A 27,622-nucleotide genomic window follows, 5' to 3' on the forward strand; every position below is an offset into this window, starting at 1 on the left:
ACAAAGAGGGATCTGAAACAGAGAGATGGTCCTTTTCCTATGACTTCAATAGAATTCCGAGTGAGTGTGGTGTAATCATAAACATTTGAATCTAGGATCTGCAAGACTAGGGCTCAAATCTCCATTCAGCCATGAAGCTCACTAGGTGACCATTGTCCAGTCACTAGCCTAAGCTACCTCATAGGGCTGTTGTGGGGATAAAATAAGGGCTATGTAGGCCATCTGGGAAAAAGTTGGAATAAAAATATAATAAAAAGATGTAATCCATGTCAAATCCAGTATGTGCGCCAGAGAGCTTAACTGACAGTCCATGCAGTAAATTATGCCAATGTTGTCATGACCCACAACTTAAGGACCTTGCAGTGCATGGCAAAGGTCTCTGATGAGGTTCAGGCTGCTTTCTTGTGAATATAACCTCTCAGTGCCTTATTTGGTCAAAGGACACAGCCCTGCCAGTTCTGACTCAGAGAGCATAAATCTTTATCTCCCCAACTCAAAGACTTCAAAGACCGCAAATTAAGGCAGATACTCCAGTGAACCTACATGTCTTGTGAACCAACATGAAGTCTGAGTTTGCTCTAGCTCCCTGCAGAGACAAGAGCTTCTTCTAGCCACTTTAGGAGGAGAATCTTTCAGGCAAGGGGACCCCCTTGGAGCTCTCCAAGGTTCTGTTCTTATCTGCCTTTTGCACTGACCCGACTTGCCTTCACTAGACATTGCCTGCTTTCCCTGTGAGCCTCAAGCTCACAAATGTTGCTTTGTTGCGGGTGGAGGAGGGGTAGAGAGAGAGCATGTCTGCCACTCAATCTGTAACAAAAGTATCAGCTCAATTGCAATTTGTGTGAATTGTGTCATTTTTTTATTGTGGCACCAATACTGTACAAATCACCTTTTAGAGAAGTTTGATTGCTATCTTGCTCAATACATTATAAATTATACTAAATAAATGCATTCTAAATTATTCTAATTTGACTTAGAAGTATTTATGTTGAACTGATTTGAATAAGACTCAAGGGCAGGCAGTAGTACACTAGCATTATTGAGTTTTTTGATCTGCTTCCATTGTGTCTTCTGATTTTAGTTGATAGGCAATAAAGAACATTTACCTGTGGTCAAAAGCGTAGTAGTACTATTAGCTTTTCCTTTGTTATTTTCTACAAAACAGGTATAGTTGCCTGCATCAGCTGCTGTGACATTAATAATTTCCAGACTTCCATCATACCAAATCCGTATCCTATTGAAAGGGAAATTGTTAGGAAACATATAAGAAGAAACAATTTGATCACATGTTTAATTGATCACATATTGGATTTCTTTTTTTAACTAGACTTAAATTAGATTCTTACAATATATAACAACATCACATATAACGTAAAATGGCCTGCTCTAACCCAGAAGTTGGAGTTTAGGCAATATATTCAAAATAATATCCAAATAATGCAATAAGTTTCTGTCCCAGACAACCATTTGTATGGAAAGTGATACACAGCTTGTGTTAACCAATAAGTTTCCATAATGTGAGACTTGACTTAATATGGATGAATCTTGTACCAGTGAGCAGCTACTTTGCTCTTCCTTTTGCATGAGCCAATGAACAAGCCAGGAAATCTTCCACTAACTAATGTTTCCCATTTTGTATGAATCAGAAGCTATGGTTTGAAGTTGACTGGCTCGTTCCAAAGCTGTGTGGATGTTTTCTGGTTTGGATGAAACAGAAAGCTACACTCAGTGGGAAATATTCTGACTTGTTCATTAGTTAAAGTGAAGGGAGGAGTTAACCACAGTTTCCCATGGTGCATGTCAATCCACATAACCTATCTGGTCAACATTAACTATGGCCAGTTTAAACTTCAACTTTAGAAATCATAGTTTTAAGCTAAACATTGTTAATACTAACCGTAGTTGGTCAGTTCAGACAATATGACAAGCTTCAGATAACCAAAAGATGAAGCAAATGATTCTGTGCAGAAGGACAGGAGTCCAGCAGGAGGCTGAATATTAGGAAGAAGACAACCCACTTGGAGGTGTCCTCCCTTGAGAAATGACTTTGAACTCCATCGTTATCTTATGGAGTTCAAAATGGAAATGCTGTAAAACCATTTGTAAAACAAACAACTTCCTCTGAGGCTTACACAAGAGCCCCTTTCATGTGCTACTCATGTGAAAGGGCTCCAGGCAATTAAAAAGAAGCAGAGTTACACCACTGGCCCAACCCAACATCATGCCTGTCCTCCTGGCTCCACCCCTGACCACTGCACATTGAGTACCTGGGGAGCTGTCTGTATCTATGGACCTCAAGACCTTTGTTAATTGTGCAAAGGTCATGGGGTGTGGAGGAAGGAGGATGGGTACAGCTGTACTTCCCTTTAATTGCACAGAGTAACTTCATACGATGGGGGGTAATGTGAATCACCAGGCTAAACAGAGTCTTTCATTCTATCCTGCTGGTGCTTCATCCCACCCCCTTTTTAGCTGCAGACAAGCAGCAATGCAGCTTGTCAAATTCCTGGTTGGTCTTTGTAACTGGCTGCACTTGAAATAGTGGATTCATGAGTTGTGCTGGCTGTGCTAACCAAATAATACTGACCGGGTTGAATTTCTAATAATTTCTGTTCCTCTACTCCATATGAGTTTTGGCCTAGGAGCTGCTCTAGGCTTACATTCAATTATAGCTTGACCTCCTTTAGCAGCCAAGACCTCTCTCTTCATGGGGCTGAATTCAAAGGTTGGGGCTAAAACTGCAGGAAAAACACACAAAGATAAATACTTTTAGAAATTATGCTCTCATTTCAGATACTACCAGTGCAATACTACAATGTCTACTCAGAAGATAGTCCCAATAAGATCAATTGACTTAATCCCAGATGTATGATTGCTATCTAAATATGATGTTTTGCAGAATTAAGATCTCATCTACCAGGTCTGTCAACTGATTAAAAATGAGTTCAATCATCTGCCTTTTTACCAGATAATCAATTCATGAATCAATTAAATGTAAACGTATTGCATATGAGCAAATCCTCAGTATAGGGTGTGTTTTTTTCAGATATCAAAGGCAATATGAATTCAATAAACCAAAACTAGTATTCAGTGGTAGACAGCAAGGCAAGCTAGTCTATTTTTTTTTAACTTTTCCATCCTTCTTATAGTAACACACCAGAACTAAGATATACTTATTTTAACTCACAGCTGTGCAGACTCACTGATTAATCAGCTAGAGTTTTGGTTGGCTACTCTAACCAATGAAGCTGAAGAAAGCTTCACACCTGCATGTATTGCTTTTTAAATTTTATTTCATTCCTTGACAAAATTACCAGGATTACCTACATAATAACAACACAATAAATACTTGAAATATAAATAAGTTCAAACATGTAACAACAATAAAAGGTAAACTCACACATTATCTGTTTTATTTACTAGAAATGGTTTCAAATGACACAGAACATGATGTTTTCACTAACCGAGAACTTTCAGCTCAGCATTTGAATAAATCATTCCATGTATATTTTCTGCTACACATTGATACATGCCCTCATCTTCTTTCTTCAGGCTAGAAAATCTCAAATCTCCTTTCCAATACTAAAAGTGAAAGACACAATAAAGATATAATAGGCACAAGGCAGCAGTGATGATTAAAAACTGCCTAAATTCCTTTCTGTTCGAAATAGGGACTGAAAATAAAACTGCCTATATAAAATGCTACTATACAAAACTATGGTGCTACTGCACTTGGAATCCTATCTACAGTTCTGGTCATCACATTAAAAAAGAAGAAAAAAGATATTGTAGAGCTGGAAAAGGTTGAGAAAGAGGGAGTGGTTCCCCCATAAGGAAAGGTTACAATATTTGGAGGATAGTGGAGGATAGAAAGTGGAGAAAGAGAAGTTCTTCTCCTTCAGCCATAATACTAGAACTAGGTACCATCCAATGAACATGAATGTTGGACTATGGAATTTACTCCCAAAAGGTGTAGTCCACCAACTTGGAGGCTCTAAAAGAGACATTAGGCAAAGATAATACTATCAGTGGCTATTAGCCAGGATGGTTATGTGATTCTATGATGCTGATGTTGAAAGCAGTATGCCTCTGAATACTAATTGGTGGGGAATCACATGGGAAGAGCGTTATTGCACTCAGGTGCCGCTTCTGGGCTTCCCTGACTGGCCAGTGTGAGAACAGGATGCAGGACTACATGGACCTTTGGCCTGACCCAGCAACACTCTTCTTATGTTCTTAGTTTATGATGGTATTGCTAACCAATGCAGCAACAGTCACTGGATAAACAAAGGGTACTCTAATTTCTATGCAAAGGTGAGTCTGTGTGAGCACTTTGCTGCATGCAAAAGTCCCAATCAGTTTGTGCACATATTAAACTTAGGGAGGATATAATGAACTCTTTCTCCCACTGCGAATATAACTATTTCAGACAATAGAGCTTTCATGAATTCTGTGTTGGACACACACTGGTAATAGGTAAAGGTAAAGGACCCCTGGATGGTTAAGTCCAGTCAAAGACGACTATGGGGTTGCGGTGCTCATCTCACTTTTAGGCCGAGGGAGCCGGCGTTTGTCCACAGATAGCTTTCCAGGTCAACGGGTAAACTGCTTCTGGTGCAATGGAACACTGTGACAAAGTAGGTTTGTGGTCACCATGGCTTAAATATTTGCAGTCCAAGTGACTGATATCTATTGGTTAATTATACAATAACCTTTGTTACTGAAATAAATATTATTTGATTCCTTTTCCTTTGTAAATTTTGCAGTTGGAAATAATGCCCCAAAGGAAATGAAAACAAAGAGAATTTTCTAAGTTTTTAAAGAACACTCTAGCAGAATTAATTAAATTTCTATACTATCCCACTTCATCCAAAGAAACACAAAAATACATACAATAGTAACAAACAAACAAAAATATTCCCCAGTTTAAAATACTGTTTACATAGCCAAAGGCCTGGGAAAAGAGAAATGTTTTTGCCTGACACCTAAAGGCATGTAACGAAGGTGCCAAGTGACCCTCTCTGGGGAGAGCATTCCACAAGTGAGGAGCCACCACAGAAAAGGCCCGTTCTCATGTTGCCATGCTCCGGAACCCTCATTGAGAAGGCACACAAAGAAGGACCTCAAATGATGATTGCTCGGTCTAGGTCATATGGGGAGAGGTGATCTTTGAGCATTCAACAAAACATTCTCACAGCAATCAGGATATTTTTATTTCTATTGCTCAAAATCAGGATTTGCATGATAATGATGTGTTGTAGTGTTTAATTCAATATAGCATTCCAGTATGTAGACTTTTGTTTAAAAAAAAGTTTACAAATGTATTTGACACTTGGTAGCATTATTCATCAAAGACCATTCTTGGTTTATTTATGTGCTTTCTACTACCTTGGGGGAAAAAAGGTCGACATGAATGTGGGCATAACCTAAGCCTACCGGTATTCCATTTTTCAGCCATCGCATTGTTGGAAGAGGCTTCCCTGCAGCTACACATGGCCAGTGGAATTCACTGCCTATATCTCTCTCTGTATCATTGATGTGCTCCACCCATTCTGGATACGCTGAAAGACAAAGAAAACACAACTCTTGCATTTCATGCATGTTCAAAACCAGTTGCGGGGGCGGGGGGGGGGAGTAGCCAGAATCAAGCTAATTGCAATTCAAACAAACCACAACCCCCCTCCCCAAGTTTGGAGGTAATTATGAATTGTAGTTTGTTTAAAAGTACACGATTACTCTCTTCTCCTGTGACATGGGGGAGGGGAGCATGCAAACCCAGGGCTTACTATGGCTCATTTGTGTAGCAGGAACCAATATATACATATATATGAACCAACTCTACAACACACATTCTGGAAACAATTGCATGTTTCTGTACAGGTAAAAAGACCATGCAACCTAAAATAAGTCTAAAAAAGCCATGTGACCCCTGCAATGCAATTTATGAAGAAGTGTCCCACCTACCTTGAACATAAACTTTTGCTGAATGCTTATCTTTTCCTCTATGATTTTCAGCTTCACATTCATAGGTTCCTTCATCTTCAAACTGAATGTTGTAGATCTTGAGGACTGCACCAGACATGCTTACTTCTGCACTGCTTGGCATGGGTTCAAGATACTTATTCCATCTTATCTCTGGAACAGGGCTTTGAGAAGAAGAAAAATGAGCCTATGTGAATAAAGTTTGGGTGCCCTTTGGTGGTCTTTTGTCATTCCCTCCCAAGCCTTCTGCCTCTGCTCTCCCCTTCTACTTACAGAACTACTTCTAGTTCTAAGTTCACTTTCTCACCCACCCACACCCAGTTGTTGTCATTGTTTTGTAAATTTATAGCTCATTTTTCTTCCACCATGGATTTTAAAGTACAAGAGGCTCCTATCGAGGCACAGACTATTCCAAGACCTGCTTAGCTCCAGCAAGCTGGCTGCATCATCTGCCTTCAGACCATACACCATGAACCAGAAATGGAGAACCTTTGGTTTGGGGATCAAACACAGTTCTTCAGGCCTCTTTGCCTGGCCCATGGGACTCTATCTATCTGTCACCTTCCTGAACAACACCCCTCAACAGCAACACCTCCTTGAGTGTTTTGTCTGGCTGGAACATGCCCTTGATAACTTTTTTTTTTTTGTTGGCTGGATGGAGGATAGAGATGCATGTGTGAGTATGAAGTAATTCACCTACTGTACAAAGACAAAATTGTCATAGTTGATCTGCTCAGTTTTGCCTCTGATGCCACATAACAGTGGCAACCTGGCTCTCAGAATATTGCTCAAAAGGGAACACGGACTTGGGCTGATAAAGCGTCCCCATCCCTGTTGTAAACGAACTGAGCCCTCACTTAGCTGTTAATTGACCCTTTACTTAGCTAATCCTCATATCTTCCTCACTCTCTTCACAGTCAATTCCTAATCACTTCCCCAGTCCCACACTGGGAACCACATGGATGGTGAAAAGCAGCCGATACACTTTATTAATTAAAAAACAACAACAACACCTTGCTTTGGCTGTGAAATGAAGATTGGGCAGACACTTGTGACCCTGGCATTTTGCACAATACTTAGATCATTGTTAAGGTTTGTCAAGCAGAAATGAGTTGCGTGTCAAGGCCCTGCACCCCCTCCCTTGATGAATAAAAACACGTGGACACGTGTATTTTAGGTTAATGGGCTGAAAAAGGCCACAACTTTTATTGGTTACAGAATGTGAGTGGTATTGGCTTTTGGCATTGGACCCGAACTAACTATATCTGACTCCTGCCCACCATGTAGGAAGCCTCACAAGGGTTAACCACCTGTAGGGGGAGCCCTGTTGATGTACATCAACTCTGAGCTCCCCAGGGTCACCGGAAAGCTCGTGCCATGGCCCTAGGCTCCACCCAGGCTTCAGACAGGAACCACAACCCCTGGATTCCTTTAACGGAATACCCTTAAAGAGGAGGGGTAGGTGATGGCCACAACCTCCCCTCCCATAAACCAAGCTTTTCCAATGCCTAACTGTTGAACCTTACAAAGTTGTGACGATTTGCTATGAGGTAGGTGAAAACCAAGTGGCTGGTGCCAATCTGCCAAGTGGAAAAATTCCTACCAGGCCCCTTCAACAAGCGACCAACCGAAGTCCATAGCAAGGTCAAGGTGAAGAATGCCAGGGGAAAAAAGGATGGGAGATCCATGGAAGCCAGGAAGCAGAAGGAGGAGCTCCCGGCCGCACGACCACTTAAATGCAGCTAGTCTCGCCCCCCCAAGCCACCTAGATTGGCTGGCTGCGGTCGTGACGCATGCCAAGATAGAGAGAGAGAGAGAAAGGGAGGGAGGGAGGGAGGGAGGGAGGGAGGGAGAGGAAGAAAGGTAATGGTGGCATTGTGGAGTCCAAATCCAAGTGTGGAATTTCAACTTCAAACAGAGGGGCCATTTTTTAATTATGTATATTGCCATTTTCACCAAGGGCAGTTTTCACCCATGGTTTTGAGTGAAGTAGGATCTTTGGCCCATATCACACTGAAGATCATGTAGATAAGCATGGTTGCCCACCTGAATCTATGTACAAAGTCACCTTGAGTGTGGCAGGGGAAGGGGAAAGTGTCTAAGAAGGGAACATTTTGACCTCTCAATTGTCAGGTGCAGACTTGAGGATTACATCTGACAGCAGATTAGGGCTGATAACCCAGGCCCAGTTTAGTCTACACAAACTGTGCCCATGCGTGGAACCAACCTCAAGCATACTTACTTTCCAAGTGCAAAACACTCCAGTGTTACATTCTGTCCTAAAAGTGCGTATGTCTCTTTGAAGCTCACTCTGATATCTGGAAGATAGCCTTTTGAACCTAACATGAAGAGAAATGCAAAACTAAAAACCAGTCTGTTGTAATCATAGGCAACCATTTAGAAACATGTTCTATTACATATTTACACTCAAAGTACCAGGATGGTATGAACAGCTAAACTCACTCTGTGTGAGTTTGACCATCTGCATGGGATCGATGGTTCCAATGTGTTTTTTTAAAGTATAGACATAATTTTTCAACAGAATATGGAATATTTGGTTTACATAAAAGAAGCATGAAGGAGTATTGTGTAAGCTCTCTGATCAATCCCTTAATTGTGCAAAGCCTTGCCTTGTTGTGGGGTGAAGTTTCTCAGCAAACTCCATACCATGTCCCAGTTGTAATGTGATGCTTCAGAAAACACTAGTTGTATCTAGCAGTGTAATGCCATGAGAACAGCGATAAAGGTAAAGGTAAAGGGACCCCTGACCATTAGGTCCAGTCATGACTGACTCTGGGGTTGCGGTGCTCATCTCGCTTTATTGGCCGAGGGAGCCGAAGTACAGCTTCCAGGTCATGTGGCCAGCATGACTAAGCCACTTCTGGCGAACCAGAGCAGCACACGGAAACGCTGTTTACTTTCCCGCCAGAGCGGTACCTATTTATCTACTTGCACTTCGTGCTTTCGAACAGCTAGGTTGGCAGGAGCTGGGACCGAACAACGGGAGCTCACCCTGTTGCAGGGATTCCAACTGCCGACCTTCCGATCGGCAAGTCCTTGGCTCTGTGGTTTAACCCACAGCGCCACCCGCGTCCCTTATGAGAAGCCAGTCACAAATGGCAATGCCTTGGAAGGAACTATACCAAATACATCTGTTTGTGTATTAGTTTCAATTGCACATAGCCAAAAAATTTTACTACACTAAGAATGTAACTGAAAAATAAACAACAGACAAACTGATGTACCTAATATTCTGGATAAATACTTACGATCTGCTTGAGGAATGAGTGGAATAAAACTGCTGAAAACACTCTTAGTGATTGAGTTGCTGGTCACAAAGCAAGAGTAGTTGCCTTTATCTGATGCTTCAACTTTAGCAATGTAGAGATTGCCATTTGTCTGTGAGACATACCGCCGTTTATCCAAAGTAATGAATTCTGGGAAATCATTCAGAACCCAGCGGTAACTCAGATCATCTGGAAAGGAAGGGAAACTTTTTGTTAACATCTATAAAAGGATGTGGTGTGTGCAATTCTAGAAAGAATTTGTGCAAATACATGAATATAATGAGTTGCCTGACATGAGGTTAAATGGCTCTTATAGTCATTACTATTGAATTTGACTGACCAAAATTCTCCAATGTATCTGTTAGAGGTTTTGCCCTGATTTCCTAATATACTTTTAACCAGAGATGCTAGTGAATTGCACCTAGAACCTTAAAAGTGTGCTGCCGCTGAGCTATGACTTTGCTGTATCTTGTAACATAGGGAAATGCCTTATATATTGAATCAGAAGACTGGCCTTTTTAGCTCAGTATTGGAAGTGGCTTTCTGGAGTTATAGAGAATGAGGTTTTCCAACCTTAGCTGGGAAAAGCCAGGGATTGAATACGGTGCCTTCCGAAAGTAAAGCATGCGTTCCACCACTGAACTTAGCTTATTTCCCTATGCAAAATGAATGTTTCAGTGACTTTTTGGGCAAAGTTGTGGAGCTTTCTTTGGGGCAGAATTTAAGAAGAAAGCCTTTTTGAGCTATTGACAAAAACAACATAGGTTGCCATACATTTCCCCAGATATTTTGCCAATTTCAACAACTTCTGACTGCAGTATTCCAGGTCTGTCCCAGGACATAAGGTTTTTCAGGGATTTGTTAAAGGATTAAAAAGACATTAAGAAGAAGTGAGTGTAGAAAAAACCCCAATGCGGGCTGCTCAGAACTTGAAAGATGTGTTCGGAGCACTTCATTATTTTACACCAAAATCTTCTGGGCTGAAAAGTTGTTCTAGCTTAAAAGGGGAAGGGGAAAGTCTTAGTGAGCTGGCCTCTAGCTATCTGGTAGCTGGATTCTACAACTTACAACCTATTTTATCTGTTAGATTATTTAGCTAATACACTGGCATCCTGCCTTCAATGCAGTTCACCTTGGCAAAGTTCTGAATACACCCTTGCTTATTTCCCTAAATCAGGAGTGGGGATCCTGTGATCCTCGAGATGTTAGGGGTCATTAGGAAAGGGTTTGGAAAACTAAACTGCCAATACCATAGTGTCACTGTACATATCTGTGGCTAGAGCGCACTTACTGTCCTGGTCATATCATAAGCTGCTTATACTTGACAGAGCATCTCATCCATTCTACTAGCTGACTCTTTGCTGAAAGCAGGACCTGAACACAACAGCACTCTCCCTACTTGTGATTCCCAACAACTATCACTCAGAAGCATACACTGCACCCAACAGTGGAAATGGGTAGGATCTTGTTTCCTGGCAGTAAGTGTCAGTGGCTGCTGGAAATAGTTATTGCAGGTTCCCCTTCTGGTTGCTTAGAGGAGAACATTAACCCAGTTGGAAGCTGTAACGCAGTATGACAATCCTGAAGTGCACATGGCCAAAGCTTTCGTTGGGTGCGCAGGGAATGGTGCTAATAGCTTGCGTCTACTCTCCGCCAAATGGCAAGATTGCTGGCTGTCACACCAGAGCCACCCGCTCCACACTTCATCTGCCTACCACTCCTCCCATCCGATTAGTTCAAATATGCTTCCACCCAGGCTTTGTGCTAGCTTTGTGCTAGGAGATGGCACAGTAAGCGCTCCAATTATGCCTGGAGCATGCTTGCCATTTGTGGGAATGTAAGCGCAAAAGTTCACCCAGCTTTATCAGCGAAAGCTTTTTAACAGCAACCAGATGCAGCCGCTCTTTAATCTGAAGAGAACCAACCACTCTCTAAGGAACTAAAAAAAAGTAAAAGTCAAGCAGCGAGGTTGATCTGTGCTTCTCTTATTACAGGCTTTAAGCAGCTTATGTAGCTTATACCGTCATATTCAAAGTTAGGAATTTTGTAATCATATTAGTTTCTATCCTGTTCTTCCAATGAAAGCTGAAAAAATGTGGATTTAATTACCTGGATAATGAGGTGGAGGGTCACAGAGAAGGACAGCCCCAACGCCTTCCCGCACTTTTACTGCATGCCTCTCTTCAGGAGTAAATGGATATAAATCTATGCAAGACAATGTCCATGTATCATATAATTGTATTATATAATATGCAGCTAAAACTACAGGTATAAACTCACCAAAGATGTGAAGTAGACATTTACAAAATAAGCATATATTCATTGCTAATTTTCCACAAATTTTTCCACAAAAAAACGTATCGTGAGTGTACTAGCCTTTATTCTATCATTCCATTGTGTAACAAAAAGGGTAGGCATCAAGTGTTAAAGGATTATTATTTTTATCTGTGTTCTATCATAGACAATGGAGACTGAATACAGGTGCAAGGCTATCTACTTGGAATCAGTATTTTCACACATAAACACGAGACAGCTTGTGTGGGGGGGAATGTAAGCTCGCGTAAAGGTATCTGTCTCAGAAAACTTAAAGTTGTTTGCAAAATGCCAACGACACAGATTATTCACATGGCCACTTGTATGAATAGCATATAAGGCTCCTGGAACTATTAAGAAACCCTAGGTATCTGCCTAGGGAAGTTCTTATAGAAGTATTGGGACACTCATGCATAGTCATAGAACCAGCAATGGTGAGGGGGAAAGTAGGCAAGCAAAACGTAGCTGAAGAATTCATTGGGTCTAGTGTTGATCTGAGGTGAAAGTGGAAAAACAAAGAAGAAGGCCATCAGAACCTGAGTCTCAGAATTCACCAAAAGTTCACCTTGGAAACGGCAAGGTGAATTTGAGATCCCAGGCAGAGACTTACAGGTTGACATGGGAATGTATAGTTGGGCTGATTCCCTAGGCTAAGTTAGTCATAGATTCAGGTGCAGTACATGAACAGGAGCTGTAAGGCTCAGGTGTGGGACAGACACCATGTTACCCTATACAGCAACTTTACCTTGGTCCAATGGATTTTTCTACAATATATGATGCTACGAATAACACTTAACAACAACCCTGTATTTAAGAAATTCTCTGAACGTTATTCTAACATTTCATTCATATTAAACTTTTGGGATGTGAATGGGGTGACTTATCATTGTTGGAAGGTGAGCTTGCAAAAATCTGCAAGCAGACAAATCTTCGAGCTACAATAATTTTTTGCAAATGTTACAGACCTATTTGAAAGCAGTACTACCCCCAGCCTGATTTTATTTTAGTAATAATAAATGCCAAAGGGTATGTGTGCCTGCTTTAACAGCAGCAGCGGGGATTACACTCATCTTTGGATTCTGATGAGCAAAAAACCGCTTTCATTCAAAAGTGGAGATGATAAACCTCTCAATACGAAAAACATATTCTGAAACATTGTTTAATGCTATCCTCTCTTGAAGAGGATAAGCTTATGTTCTCATCTTTAAAGTGAATAATAAATAGACCATGATCCCATTTTTAGAAGTTATTAAATTGTGCATCTATTTTATGTACTTGATCAACACAATTCCAAAATTTGCTGAGACAACGTATCAGCACTTATCATGGAGTATACCAGCGTAATGCTTCAAGCCATGATATGGGAGGCAATGGACTCTCATATTACATGCAGATGTGCTGTCATAGATGTGTCAATGGAACAAAAGAGGGCATGAATTCCAATGACTTCTTTCCTTCACATAACAGATAATTCATGTAATAAAATTATTCAGGAAGAATAATTTCCTTTTTGGGGTGGGGGGAGGAGGCGTAAGTATATACAATATACTAAACTCACAGTCTGTACTGGTGAGAAGACCAAAGCATAATGTGGGAATTATAGATTTTGCCCTAAAGGCCTAAAAGGCAGCATATTTCACACTAAGTTAATGTGTAATGAAAAATGAGTATTATTTCTGTTTGGGAATCAAGTACTGCAATTAGTCCTGTATAGTTTCATCCTTTCTCCAAAGCTAAACAACACTGAATGTGCAGAAAATGTTTGCATAAGGTTCTCTTATAATGACAGAAGTGTCTTCAGCAGGATTTCCTATCCAGGGTCAAGGATTAGAGATCTATCTTTAGCATATAGTGATGTGAACATTTTGACCTTCATTTAAACCTCTTGGCATCTCTGATTCAGCCACTTCCCCCTGAGTTCTCCGCCCTGTCCAATAACATTTCACATATCTAGGCTGCAATCCTAATCACATTTACCTGAGAGTAAGCTCAGTTGAATTCAATAGGATTTACTTCTGAGCATACAGGGTTACGAATGTAGCCTAAATACCCAAACTAGTTTTATCCTCTATAAGGTATGTGGGGGGTGGGGGGGGTGTTATGTCAATATGTCTGTACTTCAGGCTGTTGCATTTTTGTTAAAATGTCAGACATGACACATTATGGGACAACATAAGGCAAACCAAAAGCGAGAGAATTTCCTATCCCCAAAGTGCTGACAGTAATCACAATGCAACTATTTTCTTGTAAACCACTCTGTTGCGTTTTTATTGGTGTTCTATTTCTGTTTTAACTGATTCATTTTATTGGGAACTGCCTTCAGCAGCATAAGGCACAGCTCATTTGCTTGCGCCATCTTGTTAACTAAATAGATTTGTGTCTGTTTTCTTGCTGTGACACATTTGTACTTTGGATGACGGAGAACAATCTCTTAGATCAGAGTTTCTCAAACGGTGTCAGATCAGCACTCCATAAGATATATTCCCTCTCGTTCTCTGTATTGGTTGGTAACTAAAATCATGTGAGTTTGACAAGTACATCAAGTTTTAACAACACTGAAAAAGATGGTTGTCTCATTGGCTCTCATTACTATTTGCCAATATATTGTAAAAAAAAAGGGGGGGAAGTTCAGGGCTTGCCAATGTGGCAGCCACAGGTGTACATGTATCTGCAGAGAACTTCCCTGGGACCTAAATGGTTCCCTGTCCCAACCCCTCCTCCGCTGAAATTTAGGCTTGAAAGAAGCACTCTATTGTAGCCAACAGGGTTGTGGCTACAGTGTATGTGTTGCCTATGAACAGGCTCCCCAAGCTAGAAGTTTAAAGGGTGCACTCTCCAGACCTACACTCCTTGCGCTCAGGGGCTAAAAACACAAACAATGAGAAACACTAAGGAACCCAACCACCACCAGAAGAATTACAGGTAACCTCACTACTGCCCCATTCTAACTGCCCAGGGTTCGGAGTGAACAAGTCATCTATGTAATCCATGTTAAAAAGGTAAACATTTCTTACATCCAAAGTTTAGAGATGCTTCACGGCTCCTTATAGTTCCATGTACATTGTATGCAAGGCAAACATACTTTCCTTCATCCCTTGATTTCTCAGGATTGTTGATTTCCAGGTTACCTCCCACCATACTGTGGTGCTCCTTTGCTGTTTTAATATCAATATCCCAGTTGTTACGTTGCCACCTATTGAGGGAGAACGTATTTTATCACACACTAAAAGTAACAATATAATAACCTGCAGTTTTCTATCAGCACACAAAAGTCCTTCCAGATGGACAAATGTATTCCTTCCTTCTCAGAACTTGTGTCAGTAGTGTGGGATGTGAAACACAAGAGCAGTCAAGTACAACATTCCTAGAGTGAACATGTTTGCACATGGGAAGGAATGTTTGTCCAGCCAGCAGATAAACTTCCTGTTTCCTTCTGGGCTGGGACAGACTTCCTCTGCATGTGAGTAGAGGTGGGTGTGGCCTCACCTGTGCAGGTAATGACAAAAGCACAGGGCAGGGCAGCCACCTCTCTCTTTTTCACCACATGCATCAAAGAAACAACATCTACTAAGCCAAAGATGCCCTCTTGGCTTCCAGCCAAGAGAGGACAAAGAGACTGTCTTCTTAAGAGATAGATTCCAAGTGTATTAAGCTAAGACTGCCTTCTGGGATCTGATTGTGAACAGAATGTGAGTAAACTCTTTTTATACTTTTGTAAAAGACTGTGTCGTCTCTTATATTTTATGAGGGAATAAGGGGAAATGCCAGAACAGTTATTATAGAGGCTTTAGCGAGCCTTAGCAAACGCAGCCATTGCAAAGCTTAAAATAAAGGGGAATGTTACTCTGCTGAAATTGTGTTAACAAGTTGGATAAGGATATAATCAGACAATATATCCTCTCCTGCATCCCTGAACATTCCCACAAGTAGTGATTATGGAACCCTTTTAGCCTGTAGCAGCCCCAGTTTTCAGTTAGCCCATGACAACTTCCAGCAGCTGTAACAATGGGTGGCTGTGTAGGTTTCTGCCAGCATGGTGAATATAAGATGCTGAATTTACTATGGTTAGGGTCTTGATGCTATTGAAACTGTATTAAAACCAAGATTCTTTGTAATTGGTATGTACACAACCAGCTTATTCTGTGGTTCAAAGGCAGCAAAAGGCTAAATGAAAATTGTGTCTCTCAGATGCTTAAACTTTCATGCTTGACCTAGTATTTTGTAGTGCCTTGTGTGCTCTCTCTTATACAGCTGTGTGAGAGAAATATATGTAAATAGTTCACTTTGACCACCAGAGGGAGTGCCCACTCTTTTTCATATCCAGTATCTCTAGCACAGCAAGCGAATTAGGGGCGAGGAATCTGCAGACCTCCATCAGGCCAAGATGAGACATGTAGCGTCTCTCAGGGAAGCCTCTGAATGAATGTTAAGTTTTCTCTCTCACACACAATGCAGAGGAAGATAGTTTTGAAAAATAAATAAAATGCACACAACAACTGCATTTGTATTGGACAAGCTGGAACAAGCCCCAGCAAGGTATCATGCTCAAGCAATCCCCTCTCCTTCCAGACAGCTGGGGAAAGGACTTTAGCTTCACATTAATTTAATCCCAGCTTGTTGTTATACTTGAATCAGAGACCCTGGTTTAAAACAAAACTCGGGTAAGTTTCATAACAAACCAACTTTAAACCATGGGCTGTGCGAATCTGACCTGTTCAATTAACCAAAGCCTGTTTGAATCCAGGATCCCTGGTTAAAATGTAACAACAATGCAGTGATCTTCAAAAGTGAACCTAAATGCTGCTGAAGTCCTCCTTCTGGCTGTTCAGAAGGAGTGTGTGAGACTGATACTTTGTTTGAACTTATTCCAGCTCACCCAGATAGAGCTAAATTGTGGTTTAGCACTGTGTGTGTATATAGCTATTGACTTGTACAGAAAATTAGAAGTGGGGGAGGCGAACTCTTACAGGAATAAGCACAATCCTACCTTTCTAGGGTGGGGGGATGCGGGTGGTGCTGTGAGTTAAACCACAGAGCCTAGGACTTGCTGATCAGAAGGTCAGTGGTTTGAATCCCCGCAACGGGGTGAGCTCCCATTGCTCGGTCCCAGCTCCTGCCAACCTAGCAGTTCAAAAGCACGTCAAAGTGCAAGTAGATAAATAGGTACTGCTCCAGCAGGGAGGTAAACAACGTTTCCGTGCGCTGCTCTGGTTCGCCAGAAGCGGCTTAGTCATGCTGGCCACATGACCCGGAAGCTGTACTCCGGCTCCCTCGGCCAATAAAGTGAGATGAGCACCGCAACCCAAGAGTTGGTCACGACTGGACCTAATGGTCAGGGGTCTCCTTTACCCTTTACCTTTCTAAGGAATCCTGGTGGAAGAAACTTCTGAGCATACCGGTACATTACTAAATTGCTCTCTGAATGTATGACTGCTATACCTATACTCCCTCATGCTTTTTTATTTCATTACTGTAGTTATTATGCAACAGAATGTTAAAATATCACTTAACATCCCTTTCTATCCCTCACAGTCTAGCCTCATAGGGGGCTATGCCTGATGGGACTTGTAGTCCAAAGTATCTGTAGGGAACCAGGCTGGTAAAGACTGATCTAGCCACTGAAATCAGCCAAAGACAAATTCCTTACAGCACTTGCAGCATCACTCAAGATTTTGATACATCTCCTGGAACTAACATAAGCCGATTCTGATCAAACTGACATTCAGTTGTGAGGTAGAGCTAAATTGAGTAGTACAGTTTAAGTTTGAATAAGTTTTACACCTGTGGATGATGAACTAATCGGAGAGCAATGAGATAAACAGGCTATGGATTTAAAACTGCTTTTCACATATAGATTCATGCGCACTAACAGCATTTCTCATAGGCAAAGTACTTTATCGACTTCTCATTCACCTCCACACTTACTCTGTGGTTGCTATTACTCCTGTATGGAACTGAATGGTTCTGAACTGTCCAAAGCTACCAAGGTCACCCACTGCAGTTGCATTTCCCAGACCAAAATTTCCAAGATGGAAGTGAATTGCAACTCCTATACATTAGTACAAGTTAAGACTTAAACATATGTTACTTGTAAGTGGGAGCGGGGACTCCTCTGGCTCTGCAGTTCATTGAAACCCTTCCTTCTGGAGATTCTTCTGGGTAGACTGTATCAATGGGCTGCTCTTCAAAAATTGGTCCATACCCCTTTTGCTCATCTGAAAACATATGGCAAGTCAATTATAACCCCTTGAAAATATTTATCTACTGCATATTGAGAATGCAGAGTTAAAATGACTACAAACCATTTTAGTAAGTCTGCATAGTAAGTACAACATCAATAGTTTAAATGCAACAGCTTCCCCTTTCACTACTACAGTTATGTCTTGTCCATATACCTACCATCGGGGGCGGGGGGAATGGGGACCCTGTGAACTAGTTGCAATTTCCCTTAAGGCCACTGGCTCTCCTGCCAACTGGTGCCAAAGCTAGTGGAAGTGTTTATGACTTGTGCATCTGTCTGTTTGGAAGATACAGACAGATGAAATCTCCTCTGCAGTCCAGCAAATAGCCACCAGATGGTGATGACATCTGATGTCCTCTGGCTTGGGCCATTATATTCAGCAAAGCTCAAGTTAAAAGGTTAGCTTCATTAGCCGTCTGCTTAGTCACCCACCACATGTTGCAACTAAACTGTGATTTGATTTTTCTGCTATCCTGCTTTTCAGGATAGTGGTGTCTACTCAGAACTCAATCCTGAAACCCACGTTTAAAATTAGAGCACAGCAAATGAATGAGTAAAAACAAAACAAAAGAACATATGCAAATGGCCTTGCTTCACTTTCAGATAACCTCACCTTCACATAATGAAGGTTCCACCCATTTGAAGGTCCAAAACAGCATCTTGAATTGACCCTGAAAGTGAATTTGCTAGTCCCTGAAGTTACACTACCACTCCTGGGACTCTGTCCCAGTTTACAGTCTGGCTGCCACAGTGCCACACTTTGAATCAGCTGCAATTTCCAGCTGCTTTTCAGGGGCAGCCCCTGGTACAACGTAATGCAGGAATCCAGCTTGGACATTACTGGAGCACCGATAAAGCGATTCTGCAGTTTTGTAACTCTGTACGTATGTGAAGATTGCTGTGCTTTACCACTGAAATGGTTCTTCTTCAACAGCAGCAAAAATGTAGAATTTTTTTAAAAGATTAGTCTTGCGCTGGATAATTTAGCTTAACTTCACTCTCTGCAATTGAGGGCCTTGAGGATTCAACTACAATAGTATTTCTAGCTTCCTGCTTAGAAAAGGAGAATTTTATTTTTTACATATTTTTGTTTTGCTTTAAAAATGTAGCTGGGTTACAATTTAAATATGAGAGGTTCTTGTGGGGAAAGAAGGAGTTCTTGAAACAACAACAACACCACAATGCAACACTGTCAGCTGCTTTTTAACCATGCAAGGAAAAAGAAATGGGGACCTGAATCCTTTCCCAAGTTGGCATAAAAACAAGTGGGGGTGGGTTTTGGAGGAAATGTAGTAGAAAGTTTTTTTTAAAAAAAGCTCACTCATCTGGACTTGTGCAAACAGAATCATGAAACTACATATAATATATAGTTCTGTCCTTTCTAAGCTAGGACATCTCTATTTGGGTTGTACCCCAGTAGGTGACAGCTCACATTATTGACCAGCCCTCAAAATACATTTCTGGTAGAGCAGAAACTCAAAGTTATTCCAGTCTATGCCGATAGATAGACAATGACCTTGCAACCTTGTTTCCTCCCCAGTGCAATGCACTTTTTGTGGTTAGTACCACAGAAACACTGCTGTTATGCCTGTAAGTTCCATTCAGCTTACATGTACATACAATGTAAGCTGTGAAAAGGAATTCTAGCACAATCTTCACCTCACTACCTTTAGGGGCAAACTATAATAAACTTCCTAGGAACTGCCCTGATCAACACAAGCTCAAAAAAAGTGATTATTTGCTGCTCTATTGTCTGTTTGTTACCCAGCAGCTGTATTTTCTCCCTCTGCAGTGCCTTGTGCATGTATAGCAAGCAAGGCAATGCTCACTGGATTTGGCCATTTTCTGGCTGCTTTTTTTTTTTTTTTGCACTACTTCTAGCAGCGATTAGGCATGTATAGTAGCTTTGGGGAGGAAATACTGGTAACTGGAGAAAGAGGAGTGTATTCTCTAACAGTTCCGCTTTGGCTGAACAAGGATCTAGCTATTTGTTGTTGTTGGCATCTGTCTGCCACGGGAAACAATGGAGTGTGCCTCCAGGGGTGAAGTCAAACTGCTGAAGAATCACAGCATTGCCTCACCAACATCAGTCTGCCCACAGCTAGCCAGTCAGCCCCCACCTGCCTGCCTTCGTCCTTACTATCAGTTTCCTCCTCTTTAGTCTCAGTGTTGCTTTTGTAGAAGTAAGCATAGAGGCAGGCGAGAGGAAAACCAGGTTTGCCTGTCACTGGCTATGATTCCACTTGCTGTTTGGGCTTCATGTGTTCCACCCCAACAGTCCCAATGGGTGCCATAACTTTGTTATGATTGGTGGATTGCATTCTACTTATGCATTTAGGAAATTTGTCAGCAGCATATAAAAGAGAGGAAGGGAACTTATTTGGGCATTCTAAAATGGCAGTTGTACCGTATTTTTCCATGTATAAGACTAGGTTTTCCCCCTAAAAAATAATGTCAAAAATTAGGGGGCATCTTATACACAGATACATCTCCCCCCATTTTCTTAAATCTGAGTCCCCCCAAATAGGGGGCGTCTTATACATGGGGGCATCTTATAGATGGAAAAATACGGTACTATTTCAAGCAAATGCTGGGAGCGCCTCATTTTGTGTACGGATTTGTTTTAGTACTAACAAGGGTTCACACCAGATCTTTGTACTGAGAAGCTTCTAAGCCTTTATAAAAGCTGGAGTAGCATTATATAAAAGACTGAAATAGATATATTTTTGTTACAAATAATTCCCATAGCCTGAGGCACCCCTCCCAAGCTGTGATCACAGTATAGCATTTAAATCATTTGCTTACTCGCTTCTCCTTATTTTCCCTACTCCTTTCCTTCACAATAATATATCTATCAGAGAATGTGAAGCTGGTTGGTAACTAATAGCTTTGTACCCCAGACAGCACTTCCTGGGCTGCATAAAGAGGATCTTTCAACTGAATCTCGCCTCCCTTTGGACACTACATGCCAGTGATTAAGAAGATGTTTTCACTTGAAATGAGGCAGCACTTAAATTAGGTCACCTTAATTGAATGAATACAAATGATGCTCTGAGAAACCGTTTCCATTTTTTTTAAAAAAAAAAATATTTTCATCCGCTCTTTATTTATATTAGCCACTGCACTGAAATCAATTTGTTTCAGTAATTTTATTTTATGAGACCAATTATATCCAACATTAAATGCACCACTCAGGAGGCTTACAACAGATACACATCTTATTTTCATAAAGACAGTACCCAACAATTAAGAGGGGGAGTGGGGAGAGAGAGAGTCACTGGTTTTAAAAGCATCATTGTGGACTTCATAAAATAAAAAAGCAGCCAGGTCTCTAATAACAGTGAAAAGCAGCGAGATAAGAGGTTGCTTGCACTTCACAGAACAAAGTATTCCACAATTTGAGTGCAGCCACTGAGATGGCCCTCCACCTCTCATCTCACTAAAACTTATTTTTATTTATTTAGAAATTTATTTAGAAACTTCTTTGAGGAGTGTGCATAATGAAATCAATAAGATGACACATGCTTCAACCCTAGGTGGGACACAGAGAAGGACCTCACATGCTGATCTGATGGTTATAGGAGGATGTAATCCCTATGATAACTTTGCCCTAAGCTGTCTGGGGCTTTGAAACAACCAGTGCAGCTGTCACAGCCGAAAACAAAATGGAAAATTAACAGATTTTAATTTTTCAAATAGATCAGCAGGAGAGGACCACTGGCAGCGGTGGAGGAAGGCTCTCGGGAACCTGGGGCAGCGTGCCCAGGGATGGGGCAAACAGCCCATAGGGGCGGGATGCCCGGCACCCATAAGAATGGAACAGAGGGCACGGCGTCCTGTGTCGTCCCTATGTGTGCTGCAGTGTGCCCCGTCCCTATGGGTGCTGGGCGCCTCATGCCGTGCTGTCCCATGCCATCCCTAGGGATGAGACGGGGTGCACAGCACCGATAAGGACAGGGTACGCAGCGGGCCTCAGCTGCCCTGAAGCTGGGGGGGGGGGAGGCAGCGGGCAGATAGTGTGGAGCCTGCGGGAGCCAAGATGCATGGCTCATGCATGTTGCAGGCCCCATGGTGACTAGTGCTGCCCACCATTTTGTCACCTCCCATCAGGGTGACACCTGGGGCGGACCGCACCCCCCCCTTCGTAAGCCCCTGGCCACTGGTGTAGGCCCTTCTCAGCGATGGGTCCCCATTTGTGAAATGCTCTACCTGGTATAGTGTCTCTGAAAGAACTTTAAAACATTTCTGTTTACCGGGGCATTTGATGGCTAAAAGATACTGTCCCTGGCAACCTTGAACTACTTAGAAGTAAGGGTAGGGAACCAGGATGCCCACCTCCAAACTCTCAATGGTTGCTTAGTTTTTGCAAAAACTGATGTCAGTTAGAATTTAAGCATATCCTCGGTGTTTCTTTCTAAAAGAACCAAACACCTGCCTTTGGCAGACCTACAGGAATGAAAGAGAATATTCCAGTGTTTGGGAATATGGTTACAATTTAGCAGACAGCTTTATTTGTTATCCTTTAACTTTGGCAAGCGCCATATTTGCTTCCAGGGGGTATTCTTGCAAAATACAGCAGCACTGGTAGGATACAATGGACATATATAATCACATAGCCTTTATATTTAGAGGCAATAATGTTTCATTCTTGCAAGCTGTGAATGTCGCCACATGTTATGTGCTTTGTGACAAAAATAAATAAAGATTCCAACCTCCATTTTACAATATCTATTTCCAAAGCAGTTGCCTTAGGAAAATTCCACACAGAATATATATTTGAAATATCAGTACATGTTATTTTCATAAAGCAGATATTGCTCTATTCCAGGGGAAGGCAGAAGATAGATTTGGATCTATTAGTAAGAGCTCTAAGAGATTTGAAGTATATCCAACAGGATTTCTGACTCTCAGTCATTTAATAATAGCAGGAACAAAATGACTCCAATCATACTCTAATCATACGGCATACCTGTCAACTGACCCGTTTTAAGCAGGGCATCCTGGAATCACAGAAGCCAATCCTGGTTTCTGTTTGAATTTGAGAGCTTGAGAGTTCTGCTGCTCCTCCTGATCCTTAGTCCTTCTGTGCTGGACTAAGCTAACCCATGGCTTGTTTTAATACAGGTATGAAGAACTGGATCTAACCATAAGTGACAGATTGTTATCTTCCCATACCCCTTATGGACCATATTTGACATGTGGGCAGAGCCATGCACTGGCCAATCACCTGACATCACAATGATATCTGGTGGTCTTTTTTTTTTTTTTTTTTTTTTTTGGCTGCAGGGGTCTTCAGGAGCCCCTTTCAAATCACTGGACAAGATGGAACTTTGGCAACTGTCAATCTCCAGTAGCATCTTTCAAAGCACTATCTTACCCAGTGCTTTTTTCAAGGCTTTGCAGCTATCCCCAATTGGCAGTGTGGCAGCATATGCAAAACACCTTTTGCCTGTGCCTTATATTTATATCTGCTCCACATATTGCATTATATATGACATCAGGTAGCATGTAAGCTGTAGAATTCTGTCTTCTTGAGTCAGGTTGACACACATGCTTCTTCTTTAGGGGACAGTAAATACTCAGGGCAGAATTCAACTAAGTTGTGTTCATGGAATGAGATTCTCTTTAATGCTCCCTGGCAATTTTGGAACATAGACTGTATCACTATTGTATCTATTTTTCTTGTTTCTGTAATTTTTATTTCTAGGTTCATTGGCTATCTCTTAATTTCTGTTCTATTATTATTGCAAGCCACTTTGAGAACCATTATAGCTGAAGAGCAGCATACAGCTATTTTAAATATTTTAACTATGTACACCAATTTATGTGGATCGTCTGTAGTTTGGTGGTGCATAAGCCTTACAGTTATTTATTCAAGAATATACTTTCATACTCTTTTTATTCCTTAGTCTTGTTTTCAACTTAAGCAGAACATTTGAAGAGTAGCAGCTTACCTCTTACAAAGACTTTACTTCCATGGATGTCACGTACTGCAAGCAAAGTTGAAAGAGACAATTATTTCCCAAAAGGGTTTATGAAGCTTTCTTCATGAGAACTATTATTACATTAAAAATGCCAAGAATGGTCTGAAAGAATGCAATGATTACTGTGTGATTTGGCAGTCAGTTCTATACTGACTATTACTCAAATTCTAGAACCTTCCAAGATACTATCTGTGCATTTTTAGACATTTCTATAGCTAGGCAATTATTGTTCTTAAATTTAGAAAGGGATTCCATGGGTGCAGATCAGGGCCAGCCCAATACATTTTGGCACCTGAGGTGAAGCACAAAATGGTGTCCCCTCCCTGCCAGGGAAGAAAGAGTGAGTGAAGATCTACATCAGGAACAAGAGGGGAATAAAGATCTGCACCGGGACCCGCTGCCCCTGTGGATCTCACTCGCCTCACCTTGCCTCATGGGTGGGCCAGGTGCAGATATAAAAGGAGACCAGTTCTGTCACTGAGATCTTGACATAATTTTTGTCTCTCTCACGTCCCTCTGGTGGCTCAGGGTCATGCACATGCATCAATCTCTGCAGAAGCAAACCAAGAAATTCCTGCTTGTCATGTTACTCACCGGGAGTTCCTGCAGCACTCGAGCACCTCAGGCCTATTTTCAATGAAAGAAGAGTAAATGCTGAGAAACTTAAAATCAAATACTGTCTTTATTTTTAAAAAAGGAGTAGGGATAAAGTTATCTGACTGCTTTAATTTTCTCTTGCAATGGGGCAAGAGGAAGAAGGGATGGGAAGCATGAGAAAGAGACATGGTTTCTCCATGGCCTGCAAAAGCAGCAGTCAGTCCTACCGTTTTCAATAGTGCTAACTCCAACGGTTGACTGTACATAGGATTGCAGCCTAAATTCTTAGCCAGGCATAGACAAACTCGGCCCTCCAGATAATTTGGGACTACAATTCCCACCATCCCTAGCAAACAAGACCAGTGGTCAGGGATGATGGGAATTGTGGTCCCAAAACATCTGGAGGGCCAAGTTTGCCTATGCCTGTTCTAAGCACAGGTATGGTTCTCAAATCCAAATATTGTTTCATTCAACCACAATTTTTGGCTGAGATTCAAAGCTCTGTGCATGCATAGAGGTTTTTTAGATTCTTCCTGTTGGGGACAGCAGTTCGCTTCTTCTCTGAAAAGATCCTTTAAAGAGCAGCAGCCAAAAGGCACAAACTATTATGGCTGGGATGATAAATTGGTGTGTCACACTTTCTCTGCCGCTAAGCGTGTTAATTTTGGGTCCCAGGCTGAACAATGCAAATGATAAATATATCTACTTGAAAATGTTTCTATTCAATTAGAAATATTAACCGACGGAGAGAAAATTAGAGCTAAGTCTCCAAATCCATATTTCCAGATTGTTCTGGAAGTTCACATTTTCAGAATAATTCCTTTCAAATTCTACTCTGCTAGTACTATGAAGACTATTCTCCTCCTGCATCATTGCCACATACTGTGTTGTTTCAAAGGGCACATATTTCAATCAAAGCAGTTATAAGAAATTACCAGAAGTGGTGACACTGGCTCTATAACTTCACTGGGAACAATAACAGATCCTACAATAATAATCTGCTTCTGCTTTTAAATATTTAAATGTTTAATTTTCTTATCTGCTACAAGTAATTCATGAGCATTTAAGACTTAAAACATTAGTCAATAAAGACAGCTCACTAATTTTCAAGGTCAAGTTTATCTTTGTTTCCTTCCCAGTTATAACAAAGAGCCTTGTAGCATTTTAATAATGAATGCCTCTGCTACAATATGTGCTTGTTTTTAGAGTTAATTTCAGATACAGGTAGTGGGCTCAAGTGCATGAAAACATAATGCCATAATAAATCTGATAGTCTTAGAGAAGCTACATATCTTTTTGATGTTTTTGCTGCAGCAGACCAACTCCTCTAGAAGTTGTTTTTGCCTTTGTGTATTTTGCAGAATTTGTTTATTCATAGGGTGGTTGTAATAACAAAGCTTTACTCAGAATAAACCCATTGAGATGAATGAACATGGCTAAGTTAGGACCATTAAAACATAGTTGAATACAACCCATAATACATAAGCATTCTTGATTAGGCATTATTGCCTAATAAAAACAAAACAAAAATCACTATGAACTCATTTTATTACAGCCATATACTACCCCCCCCCCCCTTTCCTGGTTTGGCTTCCAATCCAAAGAAAATCAGGGATTAAATAGGAAAAAGCTGGGTCCTAATTAAGGCCACTTGGATTTTAGTACTTAATAAAAACAGAAAGACAAATGACACAAATTATGAAAGCAAAATGAAAATTAAATAACTTGCCAAGTGACAATAATTAAAGCTGTGTTTTGCTCTAGCTTCGTAGCTCAGATACCAATGGCATTACATTTACTGGTTAATTGATTAAATGCAGGGATCATCTTACCTGCCAGGCAGAAAATGGAACAGATTGCAGCAAAATGACTGGTCAAGGGCTGCAGCTTCATCTTCACAAGTATGTTTATTCTCAAGGACGCTCAAATCATGGGAGATAGCTGATCATAAAAAAGAATAGAGAATAATAAATTCTATTGCATTAAAGACTTCTAAGATATGCTTATCTGGCCATAACCCAACATTTTGGGGGCAACTTTGGAGCCAATGGATTAAAATGTTGTTAAATCTTGGAAACGGATAATTCTGGCATCAAATCTGAAATCACATTACCATGACATAAAAAGAATTAAAAAACAACAACCAGAATAGTATGACGCTGGTCAGTTGTTGATCTTTCCGAAAGGGCATGTGAGATGGCAGCTTTCTTTTTCCTCTTGTACTTCACAGAATAAGGTGCTATTAAAATTATTTGAACTGGCCAAAAAAATCTTCCCTGTGATTATGTTAGCCTAGTATGTGGCTATTGATTCTACATCTGCTTAAAAAACATTTGCACAATGGCAGTTAATGTGGAGGTGTAAATACATGGATGTGTCCACACTCTTAGTAATGGAGTCAGAGAAGAAGGATAAAGACAAGGAAGAGGATAAACAACAAGGAAAGATTAAATGGGAGTGACAGAACTTTGACTAACTGGCTTCTTAGTTTCTTCACTTACATGGCTATAGAAATGCAGCAGCAGTTGGAGAGGTATAGGGTGCTCCTGAATTATTGGGTAGGTCTCCACACAGCACACTTTGATCTGACCCATAGCTCCAATCCAAGGGCCCCCAATCAGGGTGACCCACCCTGGGCCAACCTGGAGACCTCCTATCCAAATCTGGACCCAAATTAGTTCAGGGTAGGGCTAATGTTTAATAAAGTTTTTTTACGTTAGAAAAGGGACAAGTGGGAAGAAATCAGAGCAATCAGGTCAAGGTATGAGAAAAGAGTCCCAGTCAAGTTAAAGGAGAAGTACTTTTAAGTGCTGGCTTTCCACTTGAGCAAGGAGAATGCAGTTCATTTCATTGATAGGTTTAAGTTTAGATTCTGGATCACTTATCAGGGTCCTCACCACCTACTTATTTCAAGCAGTCTTAAGTTAATTTGGGGCATGGAATGGCTAGTGAGGGGAAACATGGAAAGGAAGTGGTTGATGGCTGGGTAACAGGACCTTTTGATGATCCTCCAATGACATCAAAGGCGGTGATAGAGTTTAGATTTATTCATCACCTTTCATACCTACAGATGATTTGGTAAGTATTGCTATCCAATGTGAAAGTGAGCTTTGCTCTGTTTCATATACTTCCCTTGACAGCACCATATGTGCAGTGTGGTAGAAGATGGTATTTCATGAGTAAATGTCATGTAAAATTTGCTTTTTTCAAGTGAACCT

The 27,622-nt window shown here is 41.1% G+C and overlaps 1 protein-coding gene across 1 annotated transcript in view; it reads right to left on the minus strand.

Moving 5' to 3' along the window:
• CNTN1 (contactin 1) overlaps positions 1-26,345 on the minus strand; it is a 54,104-nt gene extending 27,759 nt beyond the window's left edge. The window contains exons 1-13 of the mRNA XM_081877865.1: positions 26,237-26,345; positions 24,402-24,434; positions 23,778-23,813; positions 17,671-17,797; positions 14,597-14,775; positions 11,379-11,474; positions 9,252-9,458; positions 8,225-8,321; positions 5,965-6,146; positions 5,437-5,561; positions 3,465-3,582; positions 2,588-2,738; positions 1,107-1,234 (exon numbers count right to left, since the gene is read on the minus strand). Coding sequence (XP_081733991.1) covers positions 1,107-1,234; positions 2,588-2,738; positions 3,465-3,582; positions 5,437-5,561; positions 5,965-6,146; positions 8,225-8,321; positions 9,252-9,458; positions 11,379-11,474; positions 14,597-14,775; positions 17,671-17,797; positions 23,778-23,813; positions 24,402-24,434; positions 26,237-26,297 — 1,540 coding nt within the window. The 5' untranslated portion in view covers positions 26,298-26,345. The remainder of the gene's footprint in view (positions 1-1,106; positions 1,235-2,587; positions 2,739-3,464; positions 3,583-5,436; positions 5,562-5,964; positions 6,147-8,224; positions 8,322-9,251; positions 9,459-11,378; positions 11,475-14,596; positions 14,776-17,670; positions 17,798-23,777; positions 23,814-24,401; positions 24,435-26,236) is intronic.
• Positions 26,346-27,622: the final 1,277 nt, after the last annotated feature.

Source organism: Podarcis erhardii, assembly GCF_964252035.2.
Source record: "Podarcis erhardii genome assembly, chromosome: 10".
NCBI lineage: Eukaryota > Metazoa > Chordata > Lepidosauria > Squamata > Lacertidae > Podarcis > Podarcis erhardii.